This window comes from Heptranchias perlo, chromosome 13, assembly GCF_035084215.1.
Source record: "Heptranchias perlo isolate sHepPer1 chromosome 13, sHepPer1.hap1, whole genome shotgun sequence".
NCBI lineage: Eukaryota > Metazoa > Chordata > Chondrichthyes > Hexanchiformes > Hexanchidae > Heptranchias > Heptranchias perlo.
In genome coordinates, this window is record NC_090337.1 from 6,164,840 (window position 1) to 6,188,257 (window position 23,418).

The window sequence follows — 23,418 nt, forward strand, 5'->3', positions numbered from 1 at the left end:
AAAGTAGCAGAGAAAAAAACTGTTGTCCCCTCCTGTCTGGGTTGGACTCAACCCAGGCGATGGCGATTTATGTCACTGCCTCACGTATAATGGGGCCAGCCTTACGGTTTTGGACAGTCTGGAAACTTCTAAAACGTAAACGAGACAATTACTCATGCATCATATAATGAAGAGGATTAGCTATAAAGTAAATTTTGATCGTGATACAGCAGAGCAAGCAGCAAATCACTTAATCGGCAGCTCATCCACCAGCTTAAACATTCACTCCCTCCACCACCAGCGCACCATGGCTGCAGTGTGTACTATCCACAAGATGCATTGCAGCAACTCACCAAGGCTTCTTCGACAGCGCCTTTCAAACCTGCGACCTCTACCACCTAGAAGGACAAGCAGCAGGTGCATGGGACACCATCACCTCCAAGTTCCCCTCCAAGACACACACCACCCCGACTTGGAAATATATCGGCCATTCCTTCATCGTCGCTGGGTCAAAATCCTGGGAGTCTCTCCCTAACAGCACTGTGGGAGAACCTTCACCACACGGACTGCAGCGGTTCAAGAAGAAGGCGGCTCACCACCACCTTCTCAAAGGGCAACTAGGGATGGGCGATAAATGCCGGCCTTCTAGCGACGCCCACATCCCGAGGATGAATATACAAAAAAAATCTCAGACCAGGACCCCCACCAGTCACATTTCATACTGCCTCTTGTTTTGGACTTGTGAGAAGTTTGAACCCTTAGTTACGTGTACGAAACAAATTGCAAAATTATTTTTCATAAAGGTGGTGCCCCTCTAATAACCTCACTGGGAAGAAACAGAATGTGAGGAGAATAGAAAAGGAAGTGAGAAGAGCAGCAACTTGCCCTTATTCGTGCTTCAATGTAGTAAAACACCCCAATGTGCTTCACAGAGAGCACAGACCCTGAGCTGAAACTGGGAGAAGTTAGGGAATTTCTATAGTGCCTTTCACAACCTCAGGACGTCCCAAATCACTTTACAGCCAACAAAGTACTTTTAAAGGGTAGTCGCTGTTGTAGTGTAGGAAACGCGGGAGCCAATTTGCGCACAGCAAGATCCCACAAACAGCAATGTGATAATCATCAGATAATCTATTTTTAGGTGTTGGTAGAGGGCTAAATAGTTGCCAGGACACTGGGGAGAACTCTTCTGCTCTTCTTTGAATAGTGACATAGAATGTTTTACATCCACCTGAGAGGGCAGACAGGGACTTGGTTTAACGTATTATCCGAAAGACGGCCCCTCCGACAGCGCAGCACTCCCTTAGAACGGGCACTGGGAGTGTCAGTCTGGATTATGTGCTCGAGCCTCTGGAGTGGGACTTGAACCCACAACCTTCTGACTAAGTCGAAATTGATATTGAAATGGTAGATTATGGTGAGTCTTTTGAAGGTGGGAGAGAGGTAGTGAGGAGAAATGTTTTAGGGAGAGGATTGCAGAACGCGGTGGTGTGATGGCTGTCGTGTCTGCTACCAATGATGGGGCAGGAGGAGAAGTGTAATGGAAAATGCATCAGAGTATTGATGCATGCTGCCTACAGGGTGATGGAATCTGGGTCATGAGGAACGTTCAGGGGAAGCAAAATTAGTGCTCTCTGGAGTAGAGCATCAATTGATGGTGGGTTGAGAATAATCCACCATGTTCGAATAATCACCCATGGGGCGGGTCTGATGGTCTTTTTCTGCCTCTGTATTTTAGGAACGTAGGAACAAGAGGAGGCCATTCAGCCCCTCAAGCCTATTCTGCATTTCCTTAGCTCCGAATCCCTCGATACCCTTCCCAAACAAAAAGCTCCAATTGACCCCCAGCGTCCACAGCCCTTTGAGGGAGAGAATTCCAGATTTCTACTACCCTTTGTGTGAAAAAGTACTTCCTGATTTCACTCCTGAATGGCCTAGCTCTAATTGTAAGATTATCACCCCTTGTTCTTGATTCCCCCTTCAGTTGAAATAAATTTTCTTGTGTTCTTATCTATTCCGAGGAGAGTGGAGGTTGAGTGCTGGGGTGTAAGGATGGAGATGATCGAAGGGGTAGGTTGCAGCAAGACCATGGATTGATCTGAGAATGAGGATTTTGAAACCATTGTGTTGGGGACAGGAGGAGTGATGGGTGAACAGGAGGTGGGACATGGGCCACGGAGCTCTGGATAAGAAGTGCTGCACGAGTTAGAACTTGTGTCGGGTGGATCCTGAGAGGCTGGCAAAAGAATCGGTGGAGAAGTCAAACCTGGAGGTGACAAAGACATCGTCATAGAAGAAAAGGTCGGAAGGTGCTAAACAAGGTGGGGACAAAGTGGAAATCGAAAGACTTGCATTTCCCAAGTGCCTTTAACGACCTCAGGACATCCCAAAGCGCTTTACAACCAATTAAATACTTTTGAAGTGTAGTCACTGCTGTAATGTAGGAAACGGGGCAGCCAATTTGCGCACAGCAAGATCCCACTAACAGCAATGCGGTAATGACCAGATAATCTGTTTTAGTGATGTTGGTCGATGGATAAATATTGGCCAGGACGCAGGAAGGGAGGGGAAAGACTGAAGGTGTAGGCAGAGACAGAGGTTTTGAGGAGGGCTTGGAAGGTAGGGAGGGAGAGAGGGAGGGAGTGAAGTGGTGGCTTTGGGAGAGAATTCCAGAGGGGAGGGGTGTAATGACTAGAAAGTTTAACCTCTCATGGTGGAGGGGAGGGGTGGGGGGGGAGATGGGAACAAGCAGTGATCCAGGGTTAGGAGATCGGAGGGTGTGTGCGTGCAAAAAGATGGCCAGAGATCACTCAGATAGGTTTTGCAAGTTCCCTGAAGGGATTTGGAAACAAGACATCCAGGACAGCAGAGGGGGGAAATCAGCACTCCTCTTGTGGATGAGTGACTTTGATCAGTTTATGTGTTGATGAACTGAGGCTAGTAGCTCAGAATCATCGATTATAATGTGACAGGCTTCAATTTTAAACAGGAAGATAACGCTACACTCTCCCTCTCTAAAGAGGCCTCTTCTAAAATAGGGAAAGATGGGAGGGAGTATTACATAACGGTTGACTGGAAATTTCCAAATCAATAATTTGATTTATTTAGTGTCCAATAATATCACCTTAAACCCGATGCTGTGTGAGGCTACGTCACCGTGCATTTTGGAAGATGCAGTCTATCCATCCAACCCAAGCTCCCTCACTCTCTGACCAGCGCTTGCATCAAGCTCGACAGACACTCACTCTGTCCCTTTAAGTGACGCTTGGTGTTTGCTTGCAGCTGGTGCATTAGGGGATCCCAGGAAAGGGCAGAGACAAGGAACCTGCATAATAATAAAACCAGCTCTCCCTCTCTCTCTCTCTTCCTGAGGCTGCCCGGAGACTTCACGCGACCCAGATGGACAGCAAAGGTAAGGGCTTTTTTTTTTTAAATGTTGTTAAGAGGTTTGCAATTTCTGGAATGTTCCTGGTCCTGCATTATTTAGGGAGAAGAGGGATGGAAATACAGAGAGGTGGAGACTGCAGTACTGTACTCACTTAATACCGAGTGCTGTGAATTGCCGGCTGTCTGATCGGTTTCACTGCAGCAGAGGAGAGAAAGTGATAATCTCACTCTCAAAAGGCAGCAGATTTCCTGAAATCTGACCAGCTAACACTCTCTGCTTTGAAAGCATTTGTCAAGATCAGGGTCGCGGCATTTGATCAGATTAATAATGTAATGATAACATTAACTGATTCAAACAGTGGGGTTTTTTTTTTGCAATAAAACGAGAGTTTCTCGTGAACTGGACACTTGTATAATCGGATTACAATAAACTGATCAACAGAAATGGTGTTTCATGTGTATCATGAATTAATAATATAGCTTCTGATGGGCATCTCAATAGAACCGCGCTTCCCTCTTCCCCCCCCTCCCAGCCCTGTTTTGTTGGGTTGTACCTAAAGTGACAAAGAGATTATTTGAGGTTTATTTCTGGACGGTTGTTAGGTCCTAATATCCGCCTCTCACCTTTTGTTTTTATTTTCTGCTGAGCCCATCTCGTTTGTGCCGTCTCAGTTGCTGCATTGCACACGTGCAGCACATATAATGACCAAATGCATCTCCCAGCAGCCGAGTCTCGCCTCCTTCTCCTCCCTTGCTTTTCTTCTTCTTCTCGGAGTGATTAAAGTCACGCCAGCAGATCTAGTTGTAGAAGTGGGCCTGTGACCTGGGAAAGTTCGAGTTATACTAGCACATCATGTAATGGGTGGGGGGTGTTTAGAGAGATATTTCTCTGCACCAGGAGGTTTGAAGGTCTCTAAACCCGAGGTGATAACCACCAGGAGATAGACTTGAAGTGGAGGCATGGGAGTTGGAAAACTAGATGGTTACTCGAAGTTCACGGGACACTGATTATTGGTCTGTATCAGAACCAAGTCCCAATTGGTTTTGTACAATTCTGTTCTTAAGATTGCGTTTTTTTCCCTAATTTTCTTGACTATGCGAGGACAGAAAAAGCGAGTTAGACCTTGTTGGGGAGAGGTCTTGGTCTTGTCTGTTGATGCCTCCAAATGTCTTATAGGCTTCTGACTTTCCTGGAACATAGAGGTGGAGCTGAAACTGTTAAGTGGTGTTTGGGTGAAGTTTCATGACCAGCTGTCTGATCATTTTATATATATATATATATGTGTGTGTGTATTTGTAGCCGAGTGCCTTTAATGGCCCAGTGCTGTCAACGAAGCCTGCTCTTTATTGTAGGAGATGTATGGGCCTAGAAATGGGATAGCTCAGTGCCTGTTTTTCGGGTGAAAAACGAGCGCCAGAAGGTCCAATATGGCGTTCATTCCATGCTGGGAGAGCGCCGCATGTCAAATTGGTTAGGGAGCCCTGGAGTTGTCCGGGGTACAAGCCTGACATCAGTGTTAAGCCATGGAGAAAATCGTCCTAATGGCAGTTTCAGGCCCATTTCCCATATTCAATTTCCCGAGCCTAAAATCAGCCAAACCAGCGGTTCTTAAAGGGACCGCTGGAAGGAGGAGCAGGACCGTTCCTCCCGGCTCCATATTGAAACCGTGGGCCACTGCCGGCCACCATTCGCACCCTCCCTCCCGATTTCCTCTATCTCCCCCCTCCCTCCCTCCCAGGAATCACCGTCTGTCTCTGTGTCTGCCGGCTAACTTCGGCCGTCCTCCTGGGGCGTGACTTGTGGTCCCCACCACGCCGGTCACTTCCCGGTGATGCAAGAGGACCGAGCTCGCGTGGTCCGTGCGCGCGCACCAGTCTCTGCGTGGCAGTTGTCGTCTCCGCTGGGTTTGCGCCCCAATTTGTGTGCCAACCATTTTCTGCCCCCCATGGTCTTTTACAGCTGGTCGCCAGAGTACAAGGGATGATGATGGAATGGTTAATAGTGCTTTGATTTGCAGTTTGGGGTTGGATGATTATGCCCATCTAGAAGGATCTGCTTATTACTATCTTCCTCTGATACCATACATCCAACTGAAGTTATATTTTGGGGAGCAAGGTGAAGCATGTGTTTACATAGAACAGGCCATTCGGCCCAACAGGTCTATCCCGATGTTTATGCTCCACGCGAGCCTCCTCCCTCCCTACTTCATCCATCCCTATCACCGTATCCTTCTATTCCTTCTCCCTCATGTGTTTATCCAGCTTCCCCTTAAATGCATCTACGCTATTCACCTCAACTACTCCTTGTGGTAGTGAGTTGGCAAAAAAAACCAAAGGTGACATGAGGAAAAACTTTTTTACGCAGCGAGTGGTTAGGATCTTGAACGCACTGCCCGAGGGGGTGGCGGAGGCAGATTCAATCATGGCCTTCAAAAGGGAACGGGATAAGTACTTGAAAGGAAAAAAATATTTGCAGGGCTACGGGGAAAGGACGGGTGAGCGGGACTAGCTGGATTGCTCTTGCATAGAGCCGGCACGGACTCGATGGGCCGAATGGCCTCCTTCCGTGCTGTAACCTTTCTATGATTCTATGAGTTCCACGTCCTCACCGCTCTCCGGGTAAAGATCCTGATCTCTGGGTTCAGGTACAGTATCAGTTGTTACTCATTTGGAACACAACCAGTTACATTTTATTTTCACATTTAAATGAATAAATTTGGGGATGTGGCTCCCATTAAGTGACTTGACAGTTGGTTCTATAATTTCAGCTGTAGTTATTCAGTGTTACCAATGGGAGAATGCCGAGGGAGGCTGTGACTAACAGGAGTGGGTTGTTGCATGGGGTTGGACGAGATATGTTTTCTCTATTTTCATAATAAAATTATTCATCTATTTTCATGTGAGGAGATATAAAAGGGGGTTGATAACTTCAAAATCGGACCACCAGTTACAGCACTGGGTGCAGTTTTGGGCGCCCCATTATAGAAAGGACACCAAAGCCATAGAGAGCGTAGATTCACCAGGATGATGCCAGGGCTTGGAATCTATAGTTAGGAGGAGAGATTTGGGATACTGGGACTGTTTCCCACTGGAGCAGACAAGGCTCAGAGGAGATTTAATTGAGGTTTTTGAAATTATGAAGGGCTTCAGTGATGAATAGGAAAAGACTATTTCATATGATTGGGGAATTATCAATTCAAAACTGTCGCTGAGAGTGAGAAGGGAGTTTAGGAGAAATATCTTCGCACAGTGGATTGTTGCAGCTTGGAATGTTTTGCCACAGGGAGTGGTTGAGGCAGAAACCATTGCATTTTTCAAGGGAAAATTGAATCAATATTTGAAGCAGAGGAAGATAGAAGGCCATGTGGAGAGAGTGGGGCAGTGGGATTGTTCTAGCAAAGAGCTGGCATGGACACAATGGGCCGAGTGGCCTCCTACAGTAGCGTAAACTTCTATGATTGTAAAATATTTCAGGGTTCCCCCAAACAGTACAAAGAATTCGAGTGGCGGAGGGGAGCTATACGTTCATATCATTGATTAAAATTCAATCGGGGTGAAGAAAAAGTGCAGAAGAACATGTCACTGAGTAAGTCCAGAAATTAATCTCGAAGGATTTCAGCATAATGTTCTTGATTACATAATGACCAGAATGCGAACGCATTGTGAGGAGATGATTAAAGCCAAGTGATAAAAGCAATAAAATAGTACGTTACATTTAAAATAACTGAACAGAAATGTTAAGGTCTGAGCTAGTTGTGACAGTCACTTACTGCCACCCTAGTATGGGGCTGCACTCATTCTTTGAGCTGATCAAAGAGAGTGAGCATGGATTTGTGAAGGGTTGGTCATGTCTGACTAATCCGGTTGAATTTTTTTTAGGATGGTGAATAGGGGAGGGTCAATGGATGGTCTCTGTATGGACTTCCAGATAAGGTTCTGCACAAGACATTATTAGCAAAAATAAAAGCGCAAGGAATTGGAGGTAACTTTGTGACATGGCTTGGGAATTGGTTGGGAGGTAGGAGACAGAGAGTAGGGATAAAGAGAATGTTCTACGATTGGCGATGTGAGAGATGGTGGTTCCCCAGGGATCTGTACTGGAGCCTCAGCTTTTCACCATATATATTAATGACTTGGATGCAGCAATACGGAATTATAAATCCATGTTTGCAGATGACGCTAAGGTAGGAGCCACGGTAACTTGTGTAGATGAGAACAGGAAGTTACAAAGGGACAGAGACAGATTAAGTGAGTGGGCAAAACTGTGGCAGATGGAGTTCGATGTGGAGAAATGAGAGGTTATCCACTTTGGATCTGAGAGAGACAAATCAGAATATTTATATTTATCTCAAGGGGATTGGAATACAAAAGTTAGGATTTGATGGCTCAGTCGTACAGAGTCTTGGTCAGACTCCATCTGGAGTACTGCGTTCAGTTCTGGGCACTGAACCTCAGGAAAGATACATTGGCCCTGGAGGGGTTACAGTGCAGATTCACTGGAATTATACCAGGGCTTAAAGGGTTAAATTATGAGGCCAGGTTGCATAAACATGGTTTGTATTCCCTTGAGTTTAGAAGGTTGTCCACCTTCTAATGATCTAATTGAAGTCCTATCTCTGTAACCTTCCTCCAGCCCTACAACCCTCCGAGATCTCTGCGTTCCTCCAATTCTGGCCTCTTGCGCATCCCCGATTTCCTTCACCCCGCCATTGGCGGCCATGCCTACAGCTGCCTAGGCCCTAAGCTCTGTAATTTCCTCCCTAAATCTCTCCGCCTCTCTCTCCTCCTTTAACACACTCCTTAAAACCTACCTCTTTGACCAAGCTTTGGTCACCTGTCCTGGTATCTCCTTGAGTGGCTCGGTGTCAAATTTTGACTGATAATCGCTCCTGTGAAGCACCTTGGGACGTTTTACTACGATAAATGCAAGTTGTTTTGTTATTGTTGTTGAAGTGTTTAAAACGTTAAAGGGAATCGATATGGTAGATACATAGAAACTATTTCCTCTGGAGGAAGAATCCGGAACAAAGGGGGCACAATCTTAAAATTAGAGCCAGGCCGTTCAGGTGTGAAATCAGGAAGCACTTTTTTCACATAAAAAGGGGAGTGGAAATCTGGAACTCTCCCCCCCCCAAAAGGCTGTGGATGCTGGGGGTCAATTGAAATTTTCAAGACTGAGATCGTTGGGTTAGGGTAACAAGGGATATGGAGCAAAGGTGGGTACTTGGAGTTGAGGCACAGATCAGCCATGATCTAATTGAATGGCGGAACAGCCTCGAGGGGCTGAATGGCCTCCTCCTGTTCCTAAAGTTCTTCACTTATTGCACAGGAGAATGGTACCTTCTGTTGCGAGATGAGAAGGTGGAAATGTGTTTTTGTTTGGTTAACTTTGCACACTGATCTGAGCGTGGGTTGAAGAATCCAACTGGAATGAGCTCAGATTGCAGTCAGCCTGACAACGATGGGTCTCCTCCTCGAGACCCAGCTCCTACGTACGAGCAGGAGGGTGAGCTGCTCCCATCATTGTCCTCTCGTCTCTGTGGTCGTGCTTCATCAGTTGTAACGTGTCCTGCCGCCGATGAGTGGTTGAAACCAATGACTTAGATTACCCGGCGTTCATTTCCAACCCTGAATACTCTTCAATTTGATCAGGGTAGCTGCATTCATGTTTTTTATAATATATATATATATATATCTATAATCACACATACATTGATAATGGGGATAGGAGAGCAAAGGTGGTGGAATCTGGATTTATTCTTCAGTTTCCTTTCATCGTGTCCTGAAGATGCTGACTCCAGCTGGGGTACAGTTCCCTGGATACCTGGCCCAAGTGGTCCGTCCTTCATTGTGTGTGATCCCAGGCAGTGAGTGTTGGCAGGCTATTCAACTATAGGGGCATCACTGAATAACCCGATTCTGTCCTCACCCACTTGTTGGAAGAGGCTGATCACCGAGAACCTGCCTGGTTTTTTTTTTTTTTTTCCCCCCATTCCAAGCCCTGGGGCTTTGAAGCCACTTGTAGTGGCCTTACTAGTGTTTCCAACAAAGATCAGGGTGAGATGAAGTAAGGTGGGAGGAGGCTCGTGTGGAGCATAAACACCGGCATAGACCTGTTGGGCTGAATGGCCTGTGTCTGTGCTGTAAAATTCTATGTAATCAGGGGCTTGCGTGAGATCTTCCTGCTCTCTGACTCAATACCCCACCAGCCATTGAAGAGGGCAAGAGCACTGTTTCTTACTTGCGTTCAGCAGCGAGTGGCAGAATAAGTGAATGAGGAACGTGGACTGGATGACTTTGCCATTGGGCTTGTGAGTTAAGTGGGGTCTTACTCACTGGGTGACTTACTCCATCTCGTTTCATTCCTATTCATTGCTGCAGCATATTCAGCAATTGTCATCATTGCCAGTTCAGATTAGTTGCGATGTATGTGTTAACCCTTGAGTGTCTTCAGTTGAGGGGACACAGGAGGTTACATTCAAGTTCAGATGAGATGTGAAATCGACATTCCACCTCCCTGCTCCGGAGGATGTAAAAGATCCCACGGCACCATTGGAAGAATGGCAGGAGAGTTCTCCCCAGTATCCTGGCCAAAGTTTATCCATCAACTAACACCACAAAAAGCAGATAACTAGTCATTGATCTCGGTGCTGTGTGCGAGACCTTGCTGTGTGCAAATTGGTTGTTGTGTTTCCCTATAAAACAACAGTGACTATGCCTCAAAAGTAATTCATTAACTATGAAGAGATTTGGGATGCCCTGAAAATGGGAAAGGCACTTTATAAATCCAAGTCCTGTCTCCTTCCGTCCCGTTCCCTCCCCTCCCCTTCTCTCCCTTTCCCTTCGAGTTCTAGCTGTCAAATAAAAGGTGGGGATAACGTGCCACGTTATAAATGGTGACTGATTAAATTGCAGTAATACTGATTGCTGTCAGTTACAAGACTTTGATGTCAGATTCTTGGAGTCTAGCAGCCTAATTATAATTGTTTTTGGATGTTGAATTTATTCTCCCCATTTTTCTCTCTCCACCCCTCCCTTGCTGAAGGTGCTGACTCTCACTAGGGCGTGCAACCTTCCTTAGCTCAAACAAGTGCTGTTCTTCATGTTCAAGTCATCGAATCATAGAATCATACAGCACAGAAGGAGGCCATTTGGCCCATCGTGCCTGTGCTGGCTCTCTGAAAGAGCTATCCAATTAGTCCCACTCCCCCCGCTCTTTCCCCAGAATCCTGCAAGTGTTTCCTTTTCAAGTATTTATCCAGTTCCCTTTTGAAAGTTACTATTGAATCTGCTTCCACTGCCCTTTCAGACAGTGCATTCCAGATCAGAACTCATTGTGTAAAAGAAAATTTTCTTCATCTCCCCTCTGGTTCTTTTGCCAATTATCTTAAATCTGGGTCCTCTGGTTACCGAACCTTCTGCCCAGTTTCTCCTTATTCACTCTATCAAAACCCGTCATGATTTTTTGAACACCTCTATTAAATCTCTACTTGACCGTCTCTGCTCTAAGAAGAACAATCCCAGCTTCTCCGGTCTCTCCACATCACTGATGTCCCTCATCCAACATGGTGAATGTTGACTTCCGGGTGATATCACAGCCTGGCCTGGTCCTGTAATGGCCCAATGTCCAGCATTATTACTGGATAGTAATCAAGAATGAGAACCCTAGCTTTTGATCTCTTTCTCCTTAGTCCAGAGGCACCAAGGCTAATTTCAGCACATCCCTAATGCTGTCCCGGCTGAGATCAGCTAACCAGGATTAGAAGCTGGCATCTCCCTGTGCAGTTGTGTATCTTACTAAGGCCTGAGAGCCAGCCTTGAGCCATTGGAGGAGGCTCAGATAGACGCGTCCTCGTCGACCAACTTGATAACAGCGAGAAAAAAAAAGTCCGGCTGCACATTTTTTTTATCAAAAGGCTCTGCTCGCTGATGTGGAATTTCCTGGTCGGCTGTAACTCATACAGGCCTGACGTCACTGCACCATGAGTGAAAATGTTAGGAGCTGGTGGCGTTGAGGACAGCACAAGGATTCAGTTTTTAAAAAAAAGACTGAAATATAATCTCTTTGGGACGGTGGGTGTTCAGATTATATTGCGAGACAGCTGCTCTCTGTGGATTTACTGGCATATTTGACCCTGGTGATCAGAGGACAGCTCGTCCTCACTCCGAGTTGCCAACGTAGCGTCAGTCCCTACACTTTAATATAATCCACTGAGCGAAGCCTTTTTAAGATATTTCAATATGAAAATACGCAATATAAATACAACGATTTAATATTCTACTTGAAATTAATTATCACTTGCAAAACGCAACCCTTTCATTTCAGCTGACGTTTAGTACACAAGATTAATGCACAAACCTTTGAAGGTGGCAGGACAAGTTGATAAAGCTGTTTTAATGAAAAGCATACTTGGCCTTATAAATAGAGGCACAGAGTGCAAAAGCGAGGAAGTTGAGGTAAATCTTTATAGATCACTGGTTCGGCCTCAGCTGGAGTATTGTGTCTAATTCCGGGCACCGCACTTTAGGAAGGATGTCAAGGCCTTGGAGACGATGCAGAGAAGATTTACCAGAATGGTACCAGGGATGAGGGACTTCAGTGATGCGGAGAGACTGGAGAAGCTGGGATTGCTCTCCTTAGAGCAGAGAAGGTTAAGGGGAGATTTAATAGAGGTGTTCAAAATTATGAGGAGTTTTGATAGAGTAGATAGGGAGAAACTGTTTCCACTGGAGGGAGGGTCGATAACTAATGGACACAGATTTAAGATAATTGGCAAAAGAACCAGAGGGGAGATGAGGAGACTTTTTTTTACGCAGTGAGTTGTTATGATCTGGAATGCGCTGCCTGAAAGGGCGGTGGAATCAGATTCAATAGTAATTTACAAAAGGGAATTGGATAAATACTTGAAGGGGAAAAATTTGCAGGGCTATGGGGAAAGAGCAGAGGAGTGGGACTAATTGGATAGCTCTTTCAAAGAGCCGGCACAGGCACGATGGGCCGAATAGCCTCCTTCTGTGCTGTAAGATTCTACGATTCAATTTGTGTTCAATGACTTTATTCTCACTCAGTAATCTTCTACTTCTCCGACTCTTGCTAGCAGTTACTGGTCCGTTAAGACCAGATGCCCTCTGGTTCCTCACACAAGTGGTCATTCTACACGTGGGACCCTTGATGGCGAGTGTCAACAGGCTGTTTCACATTGGGGGCTCCTGAACCACCCATGGTCCTACCATCACCCAACGTTAGATGGAAGAAAGAAAAACTTGCATTTATATAGCGCCTTTCACAACCTCAGGACGTCCCAAAGCCCTGCACAGCTAATTAAGTACTTTTAAAGTGCAGTCACTGTTGTAAGGTAGGGAATGTGGCAGCCAGTTTGGGTTCCGCCAGGACCACTCGGCTCCAGACCTCATTACAGCCTTGGTCTGAACATGGACAAAAGAGCTGAATTCCAGAGGTGAGGTGAGAGCGATTGCCCTTGACATCAAGGCAGCATTTGACCGAGTGTGGCACCAAGGAGCCCTGGTAAAATTGAAGTCAATGGGAATCAGGGGGAAAACTCTCCAGTGGCTGGAGTCATACCTTGCACAAAGGAAGATGGTAGTGGTTGTTGGAGGCCAATCATCTCAGCCCCAGGGCATTGCTGCAGGAGTTCCTCAGGGCAACCATCTTCAGCTGCTTCATCAATGACCTTCCATCTATCATAAGGTCAGAAATGGGGACGTTCGCTGATGATTGCACAGTGTTCAGTTCCATTCGCAACCCCTCAAATAATGAAGCAGTCTGAGCCCGCATGCAGCAAGACCTGGACAACATCCAGGCTTGGGCTCTTAAGTGGCAAGTAGCATTTGCACTAGACAAGTGCCAGGCAATGACCATATCCAACAAGAGAGAGTCTAACCACCTCCCCTTGACATTCAACGGCATTACCATCGCTGAATCCCCCACCATCAACATCCTGGGGGTCACCATTGACCAGAAACTTAACTGGACCAGCCATATAAATACTGTGGCTACAAGAGCAGGTCAGAGGCTAGGTATTCTGCGGCAAGTGACACACCTCCTGACTCCCCAAAGCCTTTCCACCATTTACAAGGCACAAGTCAGGAGTGTGATGGAATACTCTCCACTTGCCTGGATGAGTGCAGCTCCAACAACACTCAAGAAGCTCGACACCATCCAGGACAAAGCAGCCCGCTTGATTGGCACCCCATCCACCACCCTAAACATTCACTCCCTTCGCCACTGGCGCACTGTGGCTTCAGTGTGTACCATCCACAGGATGCACTGCAGCAACTCGCCAAGGCTTCTTCGACAGCACCTCCCAAACCCGCGACCTCTACCACCTAGAAGGACAAGAGCAGCAGGCACATGGGAACAACACCACCTGCACGTTCCCCTCCAAGTCACACACCATCCTGACTTGGAAATATATCGCCGTTCCTTCATCGTCACTGGGTCAAAATCCTGGAACTCCCTTCCTAACAGCACTGTGGGAGAACCTTCACCACACGGACTGCAGCGGTTCAAGAAGGCGGCTCACCACCACCTTCTCGAGGGCAATTAGGGATGGGCAATAAATGCCGGCCTCGCCAGCGACGCCCACATCCCATGAACGAATTTTTTAAAAAGCCAGTTTGTGTACAGCAAAATCCCACAAACAGCGATGTGATAAATGACCAGATGATTTTTTTTTAAAAGATGTTAGTTGAGGAATAAATATTGGCCCAGGACACCGGGGAGAACTCTGCTGCTCCTCTTCGAAATAGTGGCCGTGGGATCTTTTACATCCACCTGAGAGGGGCAGACAGGGCAGCACTCCCTCAGTACTGCTCTGGGAGTGTCAGCCAAGATTTTGTGCTTAAGTCTCTGGAGTGGGACTTGAATCCACGATCTTCTGACTCAGAGGCGAGAGTGATACCCACTGAGCCACTGCTGACATTATTTATTTTGAATAAATGATTGTTTCATTTATTAATTAAAATGAATGCACCTTATTTGCAGTGGAATGTGCTAACAGGGCTGAAACTGAGGAGAGGCATTAGTTAGTTATTATATTAAATGACTATTTATTCCAAGCAGTTACCAGGGAGGACATAAGTAGCAGTCCCTCCATAATTATATTTGTTGAAGTGTCATAGTTACCCTGTGACACTGTGTTAAACTGCTGGTTAGGGGGCAGACATTTTGCATCCCTGCCCCCTTCCTTCCCCACCCATTCCCCCTGTGATGTCAGGAAGCCTTACCTCTGTGTCACTATAAATGGGGAGTGCTGTCTTCGACCCCCTGGGTGCAGTAGTGCACGAGGGTTGCCGACCCTCCAGGATTGCCCCTGGAATCTCCGGGAATTGAAGATTAATCTCCTGGACGCTGCTACGAGCAAAAACCCGGGGAGAAAAATCATAGCGGCGTTAAAAAAAAAAGTTAAGTTTATTCCCAATTTCTTTGAACACTTTCATTTATCAGTTATAAAAATCTTGGAAATGGGGGGAAAATGTTTGGCTGGGATGGCTGGAGGCAGGAGGTCATGTGGTGAAACCCCCAGGAATATGTCCAACAAGAGTTGGTAACCCCACAGTGCAGTGGTCATGCTACTGCACTAGCAACCTAGAAAATCCATGGATTTGTTCGTGGAGTAAATGCCAAGATCCACCTCCTGGAAATCCCTGTCGGAGCGGTGGCGTTGGGGGGGGGGGGAGGTTCCTACATTTTAATAATGGATCAATATCCTGGAATTCCCTACCCAACACCATCACCCCAAGGTCTGCAGCAAAGAGAAGGTCCGCCAGCTCGAGATGGGCAATAGATGTGGCCTTGTCAGCGTCGCCCGCCTCCCGATGAGGAAAATCGCCGGGCTGCCTGTGACAAAATGGACACATCCGGGCAGCCCCAGCCAGTTCCCCGAGATCTCCGCCCTCCTCCGATTCTGGCCTCTTGCGCATCCCTGATTTTCCTTCGCTCCACCATTGGCGGCCGTGCCTTCAGCTGCCTGGGCCCTAAGCTCTGGAATTCCCTCCCTAAACCTCTCCCCCCCTCTCTCTCCTCCTTTAAGTCGCAACTTAAAACCAACCTCTTTGACCAGGCTTTTGGTCACCTGTCCTGAATTATGCAGCTCAGTGTCAATTTTTGTCTGATTTCCTGTGAAGCGCCTTGGGACATTTTACTACGTTAAAGGCAGTATATAAATGCAAGTTGTTGTCGTTGTCATTTGAAAGGGCCTTTCGACACCTTTGGAAAGCGAGCTGATCAGGCTGGATAGCAGGCTGAAGTCTTTGGTGGTCCGGGCCCCAGCCGCCCACTACGCCAGCCGGCCAGCCGGCCTTCTCTCAACGTATCGGTGGGACGCGGGCTATGGTTGAGGAACCTCCTCCATCACCGCTCACCACCTTTACCCAGAGAGCGGTGAGCATGTGGAACTCGCTCCCACAAGGAGTAGTTGAGGCGAATAACAGAGATACATTTAAGGGGAAGCCGGATAAACACATGAGGGAGAAAGGAATAGAAGGATATGCTGATGGGGTTAGATGGAGTAGGGAGGGAGGAGGCTCGTGTGGCACAGACCAGTTGGGCCGAATGGCCTGTTTCTGTGCTGTACATTCTATGCAATAAGAGTTTCCATAACAGCTGAAGGCACGGCCGCCAATGGTGGAGCGATTAAAATCGGGGACGCGCAAGAGGCCAGAATTGGAGGAGCGCAGATGTCTGAGTTGTAGGGCTGGAGGAGGTTACAGAGATATGGAGGGGGCGAGGCCATGGAGGGATTTGAAAACAAGGATGAGGATTTTAAAATCGAGTTGTTGCCGGACTGGGAACATTAATTTCTTTTGCCTTATTCAATGCTTTTTATTTACAATCCTGGCATACCTTTTAGTATTGAATCTGTCTTAATTCTGTGCCACTTTCCTACATGAGTTGTCTGCTGGTAGTCCCGTTCAACCAGGCTGGAGTGCCTTTAAGTTTGGTACCGTTGCTTTGCCTGGGTGCACATTGGTCCATTGCAAGTTGTGAAACCAAATCCAATTAACCTGGTAACTTGTGGGCTGGCACCAGAAAAAAAATGGCCACCAAAGCTGTCGGATTGTCATTTAAAAATGCAACTGGTTGGCTGATGTCCTTCGTGCAAGGGAACCTGCCTGACCCGGCCTACACCTGACCTGAGACCGCAGCATGTGGTTGACTCTCAATGTCCACATGTGGCCTGCGAAGCCACCATCTTTTCAGGGCAAACTCGAGATGGGTAATAATTGCGGCCTTGCCAGAGTCATCCACATCCCGACAACAAAGACACACCAAAATCATCACCTCACAAAGGCGGAATCATGGGCCCCGATATTTGCCCGGGGGTGGGGGGTAGCTGTGGGGGAGGTGTAACAGATGGGAAACCCGGAAATGTGGGCAACCTCCGGAAGACCTGCCGAATTTAACCGGGGTTCGGGTGGTAGGGGGGAGGCAGGTTTGGGGGTCCGGGGGGGGGGGTGGGTGGGTGGGTGGGGGGAAGCACTTCTGCTCCTCCTGGCCCACAAGCAGTGCTGGAAAGGAACTCACCTGCTGGATCCGGCTGTTCTCGTCTCCCTTCTGCTGCTGGGTTTCCTGAGCCCTGGGAAAAAACACAGGCCGCAGGCGTTCTATCTAAAACAGAGATAAAATTTGAGGAACGCAGCCTCGTTAACATATTTAAACGATGGTCCAGCGTCCGACTCCGTTAAAACCGGAAGTTGGAGACGGGTTGGGGTCGGGTTTCAGATTTTTGAATTTTTAACCCTTTCCTGCCTGTCGAGGGGGTTAAAATTCCCCCCCATGATGTCACAAAGGCAGGAGTTCTGCACTAAATCTTCCATTTCGTTTCTCCCTCTTTTTCTTTAACTGTTTCTTTCGCTCTCTTTCTTTTCTCTTTCTCGCTCTTTCTCTTCCCCTCTTTTTCTCATTCTCTTTCTCTCTCCCTCTCTTTTCTCTCTTTCTCCTTTCCTAATTCTCTCTCTTTCCCCTAGCAGTTGTAAAGTGCAAAGTACAAGGGCCAGCTGAGAGAGACGCAGTGGCAGTACAAATATGTCCCTTGCTGATATCTAGCATTCTGCCAAAATTAGAAATGTTGTTATTTGTGTATTTCTCTCCGGTTTGTGAATCTCTGCTGGGACTCATGCTGTGGCATCATGGGGGTTTGATATGAAACATTCCTTGGGCCAGCTTTCTAAATTCATCATAAATCAACAAAACTGTCAATAAATATCTCAAAGGGGAGGCATATAATTGGCATGTTTGGAATCTACATCTGAAACACCCATTGTCTTTCAATTTAGTTAGCACCTAGAACCAGCTTCTGCATCCTGGTTAATGAACAGGTCAAAGACCCTGCCTACATCTTCCAGATATCCGAGTTCTGGTTTGCATTCTGTAGTGTAGCAGGAAAAGACCACACACATTTACCCTACATGTCTACAGTCATATCAAAAACTATAATCCAGAAGTCTCCCAACTCATATGACATCTAACCTGGGAGTGTTTGACGGGACAGTGTAGAGGGAGCTTTACTCTGTATCCAACCCGTGCTGTACCTGCCCTGGGAGTGTTTGATGGGACAGTGTAGAGGGAGCTTTACTCTGTATCTAACCCGTTCTGTACCTGTCCCGGGAGTGTTTGATGGGACAGTGTAGAGGGAGCTTTACTCTGTATCTAACCCGTGCTGTACCTGCCCTGGGAGTGTTTGATGGGACAGTGTAGAGGGAGCTTTACTCTGTATCTAACCTGTTCTGTACCTGTCCCGGGAGTGTTTGATGGGTCACTAGGTGACAAAAATGGAAAAATGTTCGATCCCCTAGAACTCACACCCTTTGCCTTGATGAAGGCAGAGATTCACTTGCCAATGACAGTAACCTCAGCTGAAGCTGATGGACCTAAATTGACAGCCAATGCCTTCAAAGTTATTGATGTCCCACTGAACATTACAAATTACAAAATTTGTGTTGATGTATTTTTGAAAAACCCACAATAATATTGTGACAGACGAGGGGTTAAAAAGGGGTTACACTTCATAGGGGGAGTTAGTTGGCTTTTGATGCTGAGATCGGGCAGCTGTTCCAACAATGCCTTTCGAAACATGGTTTAGTCTTGAAGTACCATCTCTCAGGACAGACTCTCCCTTTGATCAGTTAGGTCTGGGCTTGATTCCAAGTCGAGAGTATACATCTCAGCTATGCCTGCGGGGCTTCATAACAGCTTCAACACAGATCCCGAGCGTTGCTTCCGATTGATTGGTAATGAGGTAATAATTTATATTAAGAGCGTTTAAGATTCTTGGAAAACACTGCAAAGGCCTTAATCGGAAACAAAACGGCGGAATCCCGGAAATGCGCGGCAAGTCTATCAGCGTCTGAAAGAGAAAGGACAAGTTAACCTTTGGGCGGGGACCCTACCTCAGTTCCGAACGGGGTCTCCACCCGAGCTCCTTTCTATTTTGAGTGCTGACAGACCTGCGTTTGCAGAGTTTTCTGTTTTTATGTGAGGTAAAAATTGTACTCTCAACTATGCTTGGATATATTAGGGGATTGGGACTAATTGAGAGCCAGCGTGGGCATGATGGGCCGAATGGTTTTCTGTGATGTATCACATTATAATGTAGGTTGCCTATCAAACTCTACCAGGTTGACTCACAAGATGGTTCCCCTCCTGAGCAAAGCTTCTCCCAAGGTCTAGACGTCGTCGTTGGTGATATTAGTGAGCGACAGCTCAATGTATTTGCATGACGTCCACTACTAAATTTTGCCATTTATTTTAATTATTCTGCTCCTTCACACCAGGAACATTAGTGCTGAGAGATGGAACCTTGCCACTGCAGGCGCCTAGGATCAGCCTCAGGCACACCCGGGTCAGAGATACCTCAGCCAGCAGCAGAGTAAAGGTCCCTCCGCTCACTCCCGACAACGTGCCTCAGCCCAGACTCGGGTGGGGCATCCCCTACTGCTCCATCATGGCACTGTTCTCATTTCCCCACAGTCTTGAGTGAGATTGCTAATTTGTGCCAGATGAGGGACAGTCTCGTGTCGCAGGTCCGTGCCCACCAGGAGTTGGGACTGAGACTTGCCAAATCCATTTCACGTCGAGACTCTTCCAGCCAGCGGACGGACCTGGAGCAGCCAAGTCCCCAAAAAAAGCTTTCTGGTGATCAATGTAGGTCGGAGCTTTCAAGGGATGGATAATTTAAGAGCAGTTTGAGTAACTTCCAAAAGTGCTGCTGTAAGGGCAGTGGAGAGGGGCACTCTGTCCCATCACATCTCAAAACGTCCCAAAGAATGACTTACATTCTGTACACTTTCTTCCTTGTGAGTAAACATGGCAGCCAATTTACACGCACCAAGATCCCACAAACAGCAGAGTGATGAAATACCCGTTAATCTGTGCCGTTAATGGTGTTGACTGAGGGCGGTAATATTGGGAAATCTCAACCTCTCTTCCACAACTGGACCACGGGATCTATCACATCTGCTTGAATCACCAGAACGGTGCCTGCACCTCTGACAATGCAGCACTCCCTCAGTGGGTGATCACCCTAGCGGGGGGGGGGGGGTGGGGTGATTGTCGGCAGGAGTGCTAGGATCTGCCGGCAGCAGGTACTGGAAATTCCCGACCGGTGCGGCAGGTTATGCACCAGCAGCGTGTGCTTGGAAAATTACCTCCTGGGTGCTCAGGTCCTGGAGGGGGTTTTGAACCCAAAACCATCTGCGTCAGGGGCAGAAGTGCTGCCAACAAGCCCTGAGACGAAGGTGGTGAGCATCCTACTTGAACCGTTGCAGTCCGTGTGGTGACGGTGTTCACACAATGCTGTTAGGTAGGGAGTTACTCTTTCTAGTGGGCTTGATACAACTGGGTGTCTTGAAAGGCCACTTCACGGGGCAGTCAGGAGTCAACCACGTTGGTGTGGGACTGGAGTCACATAGAGGCCCAGACCGGGTAAGGACGGCAGGTTCCCTTCCCTAAAGGACATTAGTGAACCAGTTGGGTTTTTACGACAATCCGACAGCTTCTCGCTCACTTTTACTGAGACCAGCTTTTTTATTTCCAACTGAATGCAAATTCTCAAACTGCTGGGGTGGGATTTGAACTTGCGTTCTCTGGGTTACTAGTCCAGTAACACTGTGGGTGCACTTGACTCCCTGCCCCCCGCCCATGCCCCCAACCGGGTTTTGCCCTCAGTGAAGGGAGATAGGAGGAACAGGAGAAGACAGGGATGTGGCCCATTTCTGGCCCCAACCCACCCCTGATCCACTGAGACACGGGCAGGACAGGGATGAGGAGCTTAGGCACATTTGTCTTGCCTCTGTAAAGGACAAATAGGTTTTCCACGCACTCGAGGAGGAATTTTAACTCCTCCAGCCAGGCAGGAATGGTGCGAATGCAGGGGTTAAGATGCCGGTGGTGGGGGGAGGTTCATGATGCGTTCCCGCCCCCACCATCATAACCAGCCTGAAATCGGGCACGGGAAAGCCGCCATTCCCCAGGGGAGCGGGGCACCGTTTTTACCGGGGTGGGGGGGGCCCGGTTAAGAGCCATGCTGCCCTCAAACCTGCACCATCCAGGCCCGAGGAGGCCCAGCTAAGTGATTTTATTTTACATTTACAAGTTACTTGTGGGCCAGGAGAACTCCTGCTCCTCCAGGCGCTACGAGGATAGCCGTGCCCTGGACTTCCAACTCCCTCGATCGCGGACTTTCCCGATTTGTCGTCTTTCCTCTTCACCCCCCCCCCCCCCCCCCCCCATTCCTGACTGTTTCCCTCCGACCCCCAGTCTTCCCCACCGATTCTGACTCCCACCCACCGATGGTGCCATTCCCCCGGCTTCAGGCGGGAGTCCGTTTTGAAGCGTTGAAATGAGGCCTGGGAGTTTAAATCGCCCTTTTTGCGGGGGGTGGTGGGAGGGCTAGCAGATGGTTGGAAGTCTGCTTCGAACGCCCTGACTTCTACCCCGGGTTAAAATCGGGGGTTATTATATTTTATTTTTCTTAAATGTGCTGCTCCTTTAAGGGGCCTGAAGTGACGGAGTTTGGGCAGGTTCTGTGCAGATCCCAGTGGATACAAGTGCACAGTATAAATACATCAAATTCAGCACAGTGTCATTAATTACAGATGCTGGGAGCGAGGATGTGGGACACGGGAGAGACTCGCAGGTGCAGAACAACTACCTTGCTGAGGCTGCGTTTATTTTTCTCTCCATCAGCTTCATCAGGGGGTCCCCGGGGGGAAATGTTGCCATTGCTGGATCCTGATCTGTGGAGCAATTCAGGTGGATATGTCTGAGAAAAGCTACTAGCTATTCAGAACTGATGACGATACACACGAGTGTCAGCTTGGCTCAGTTAGTCGCACACCTAAAGGAAATGAATGGGAAGATCTTGCATTTCTATAGCGCCTTTTCCAACCTCAGGACGTTCCAAAGCGCCTTACAGCCAATGAATTGTAGTCACTGTTGTAATGTGGGAAACGCGGCAGCCAATTTGCGCACAGCAAGATCCCACAAACAGCAATGTGATAATGACCCTGGATTATGTGCTTAAGTCTCATGGAGTGGGACTTGAACCCACAACCTTCTGATTCAGAGGCGAGAGAGTGCTACCCACACTTCTGACTGAGGAGTGCATAATATGGGCCGACTGATCGGCGCAGGAGTTTGGGGAGGTGGGGGCAGGGGGCTGCATTGTCAGGGCTGCTCTCCTTGAGTGAGATGTTCAACTGAGGTCCTATCTGCTTGTTCAGGCGGGCGTTAAATATCCCGTGAGATTGCCCGTAGATCAGCAAGGGGGTTACGGTGACCCAGGCCGACCAACGCCACCGAGAACAGACGATCAGGTCATCCATCGCATTGCTAATTGCTGTTCGTGGGACCTGCTGTGTGTAAAATGGTAGCAATTCCCCATGTGAAGAGTCACTGCAAAGTGTAATAATTCCTTTTACTGAAGTGCTTTGGAATGTTTGGGAGATGTGATTGGGGGGCGGGGCGGGAGGCGGGGGGATGGGGTTTGACGCGGGCAGAGGTTCCCACGGGGTGGTGGAGGGAGGGGGGGCGGTTGGTGTGGGTGGGTTGCCCCAACAAGTGGTCGATGACTTTGGGAGAGGAAGCCATAATATTGGAGGGAATAGAGTAATTTTTAAAATGTCATAGAATCTTACAGCACAGAAGGAGGCCGTTCGGCCCATCGTGCCTGTGCTGGCTCTTTAAAAGACCGATCCAATTAGTCCTACTCGCTTCCCTGCTCTTTCCCCATAGCCCTGCAATTTGCTCCCCTTCAAGTATTTATCCAATTCCCTTTTGAAAGTTATTGTTGAATCTGCTTCCACCGCCCTTTCAGGCAGCGCATTCCAGATCAGAACAACTCGCTGCGTAAAAAAATGTCTCCTCATCTCCCCCTCTGATTCTTTAACCAATTATCTTAAATCTGTGTCCTCTGGTTACTGACCCTTCCTCCAGTGGAAACAGTTTCTCCTTATTTACTCTATCAAAACCTTTCATGATTTTGAACACCTCTATCATATCTCCCCTTAACCTTCTCTGCTCTAAGGAGAACAATCCCAGCTTCTCCAGTCTCTCCACATAACTGAAGTCCCTCATCCCTGGTCCCATTCTAGTAAATCTCCTCTGCACCCTCTCCAAGGCCTTGACATCCTTCCTGAAGTGCAGTGCCCAGAATTGAACACAATACTCCAGCTGAGACCTAACCAGTGTTTTATAAAGGTTTGGCATAACTTTCTTTTGTACTCCATGCCTCTATTAATAAAGCCCAGGATCCCATATGCCTTTTTAACAGCCTCCTCAACTTGTCCTGCCACTTTCAAAGATTTTGTCTTTCTGTTCTTGCACCCCCTTTAAAATTGTACCATCTCCCTTTTACCTTAAGACTGGTCCTGTTATTGGACGAGACAAATCAATATCTTGAGCCCCCAAATTAGATTGCCCCTTCCCACTGTAAATGAGACACTTCAGCATAGGAGTGAGGTTCTGTAAAGTGGAACTGCTGACGCGTGACAGTTTAATGAAGTGTGAGAACGTGGTCAGCATTTCTGTGT

General features: G+C 47.7%; 1 protein-coding gene across 1 annotated transcript in view; it reads left to right on the forward strand.

The window, feature by feature from the left end:
* Nucleotides 1-3,260: 3,260 nt before the first annotated feature.
* Nucleotides 3,261-23,418, forward strand: part of fgf12a (fibroblast growth factor 12a) — a 247,241-nt gene continuing 227,083 nt past the window's right edge. Inside the window, exon 1 of the mRNA XM_067994884.1 lies at nt 3,261-3,391. Within this exon, the coding sequence (XP_067850985.1) occupies nt 3,379-3,391 (13 nt within the window). The 5' untranslated portion in view covers nt 3,261-3,378. The remainder of the gene's footprint in view (nt 3,392-23,418) is intronic.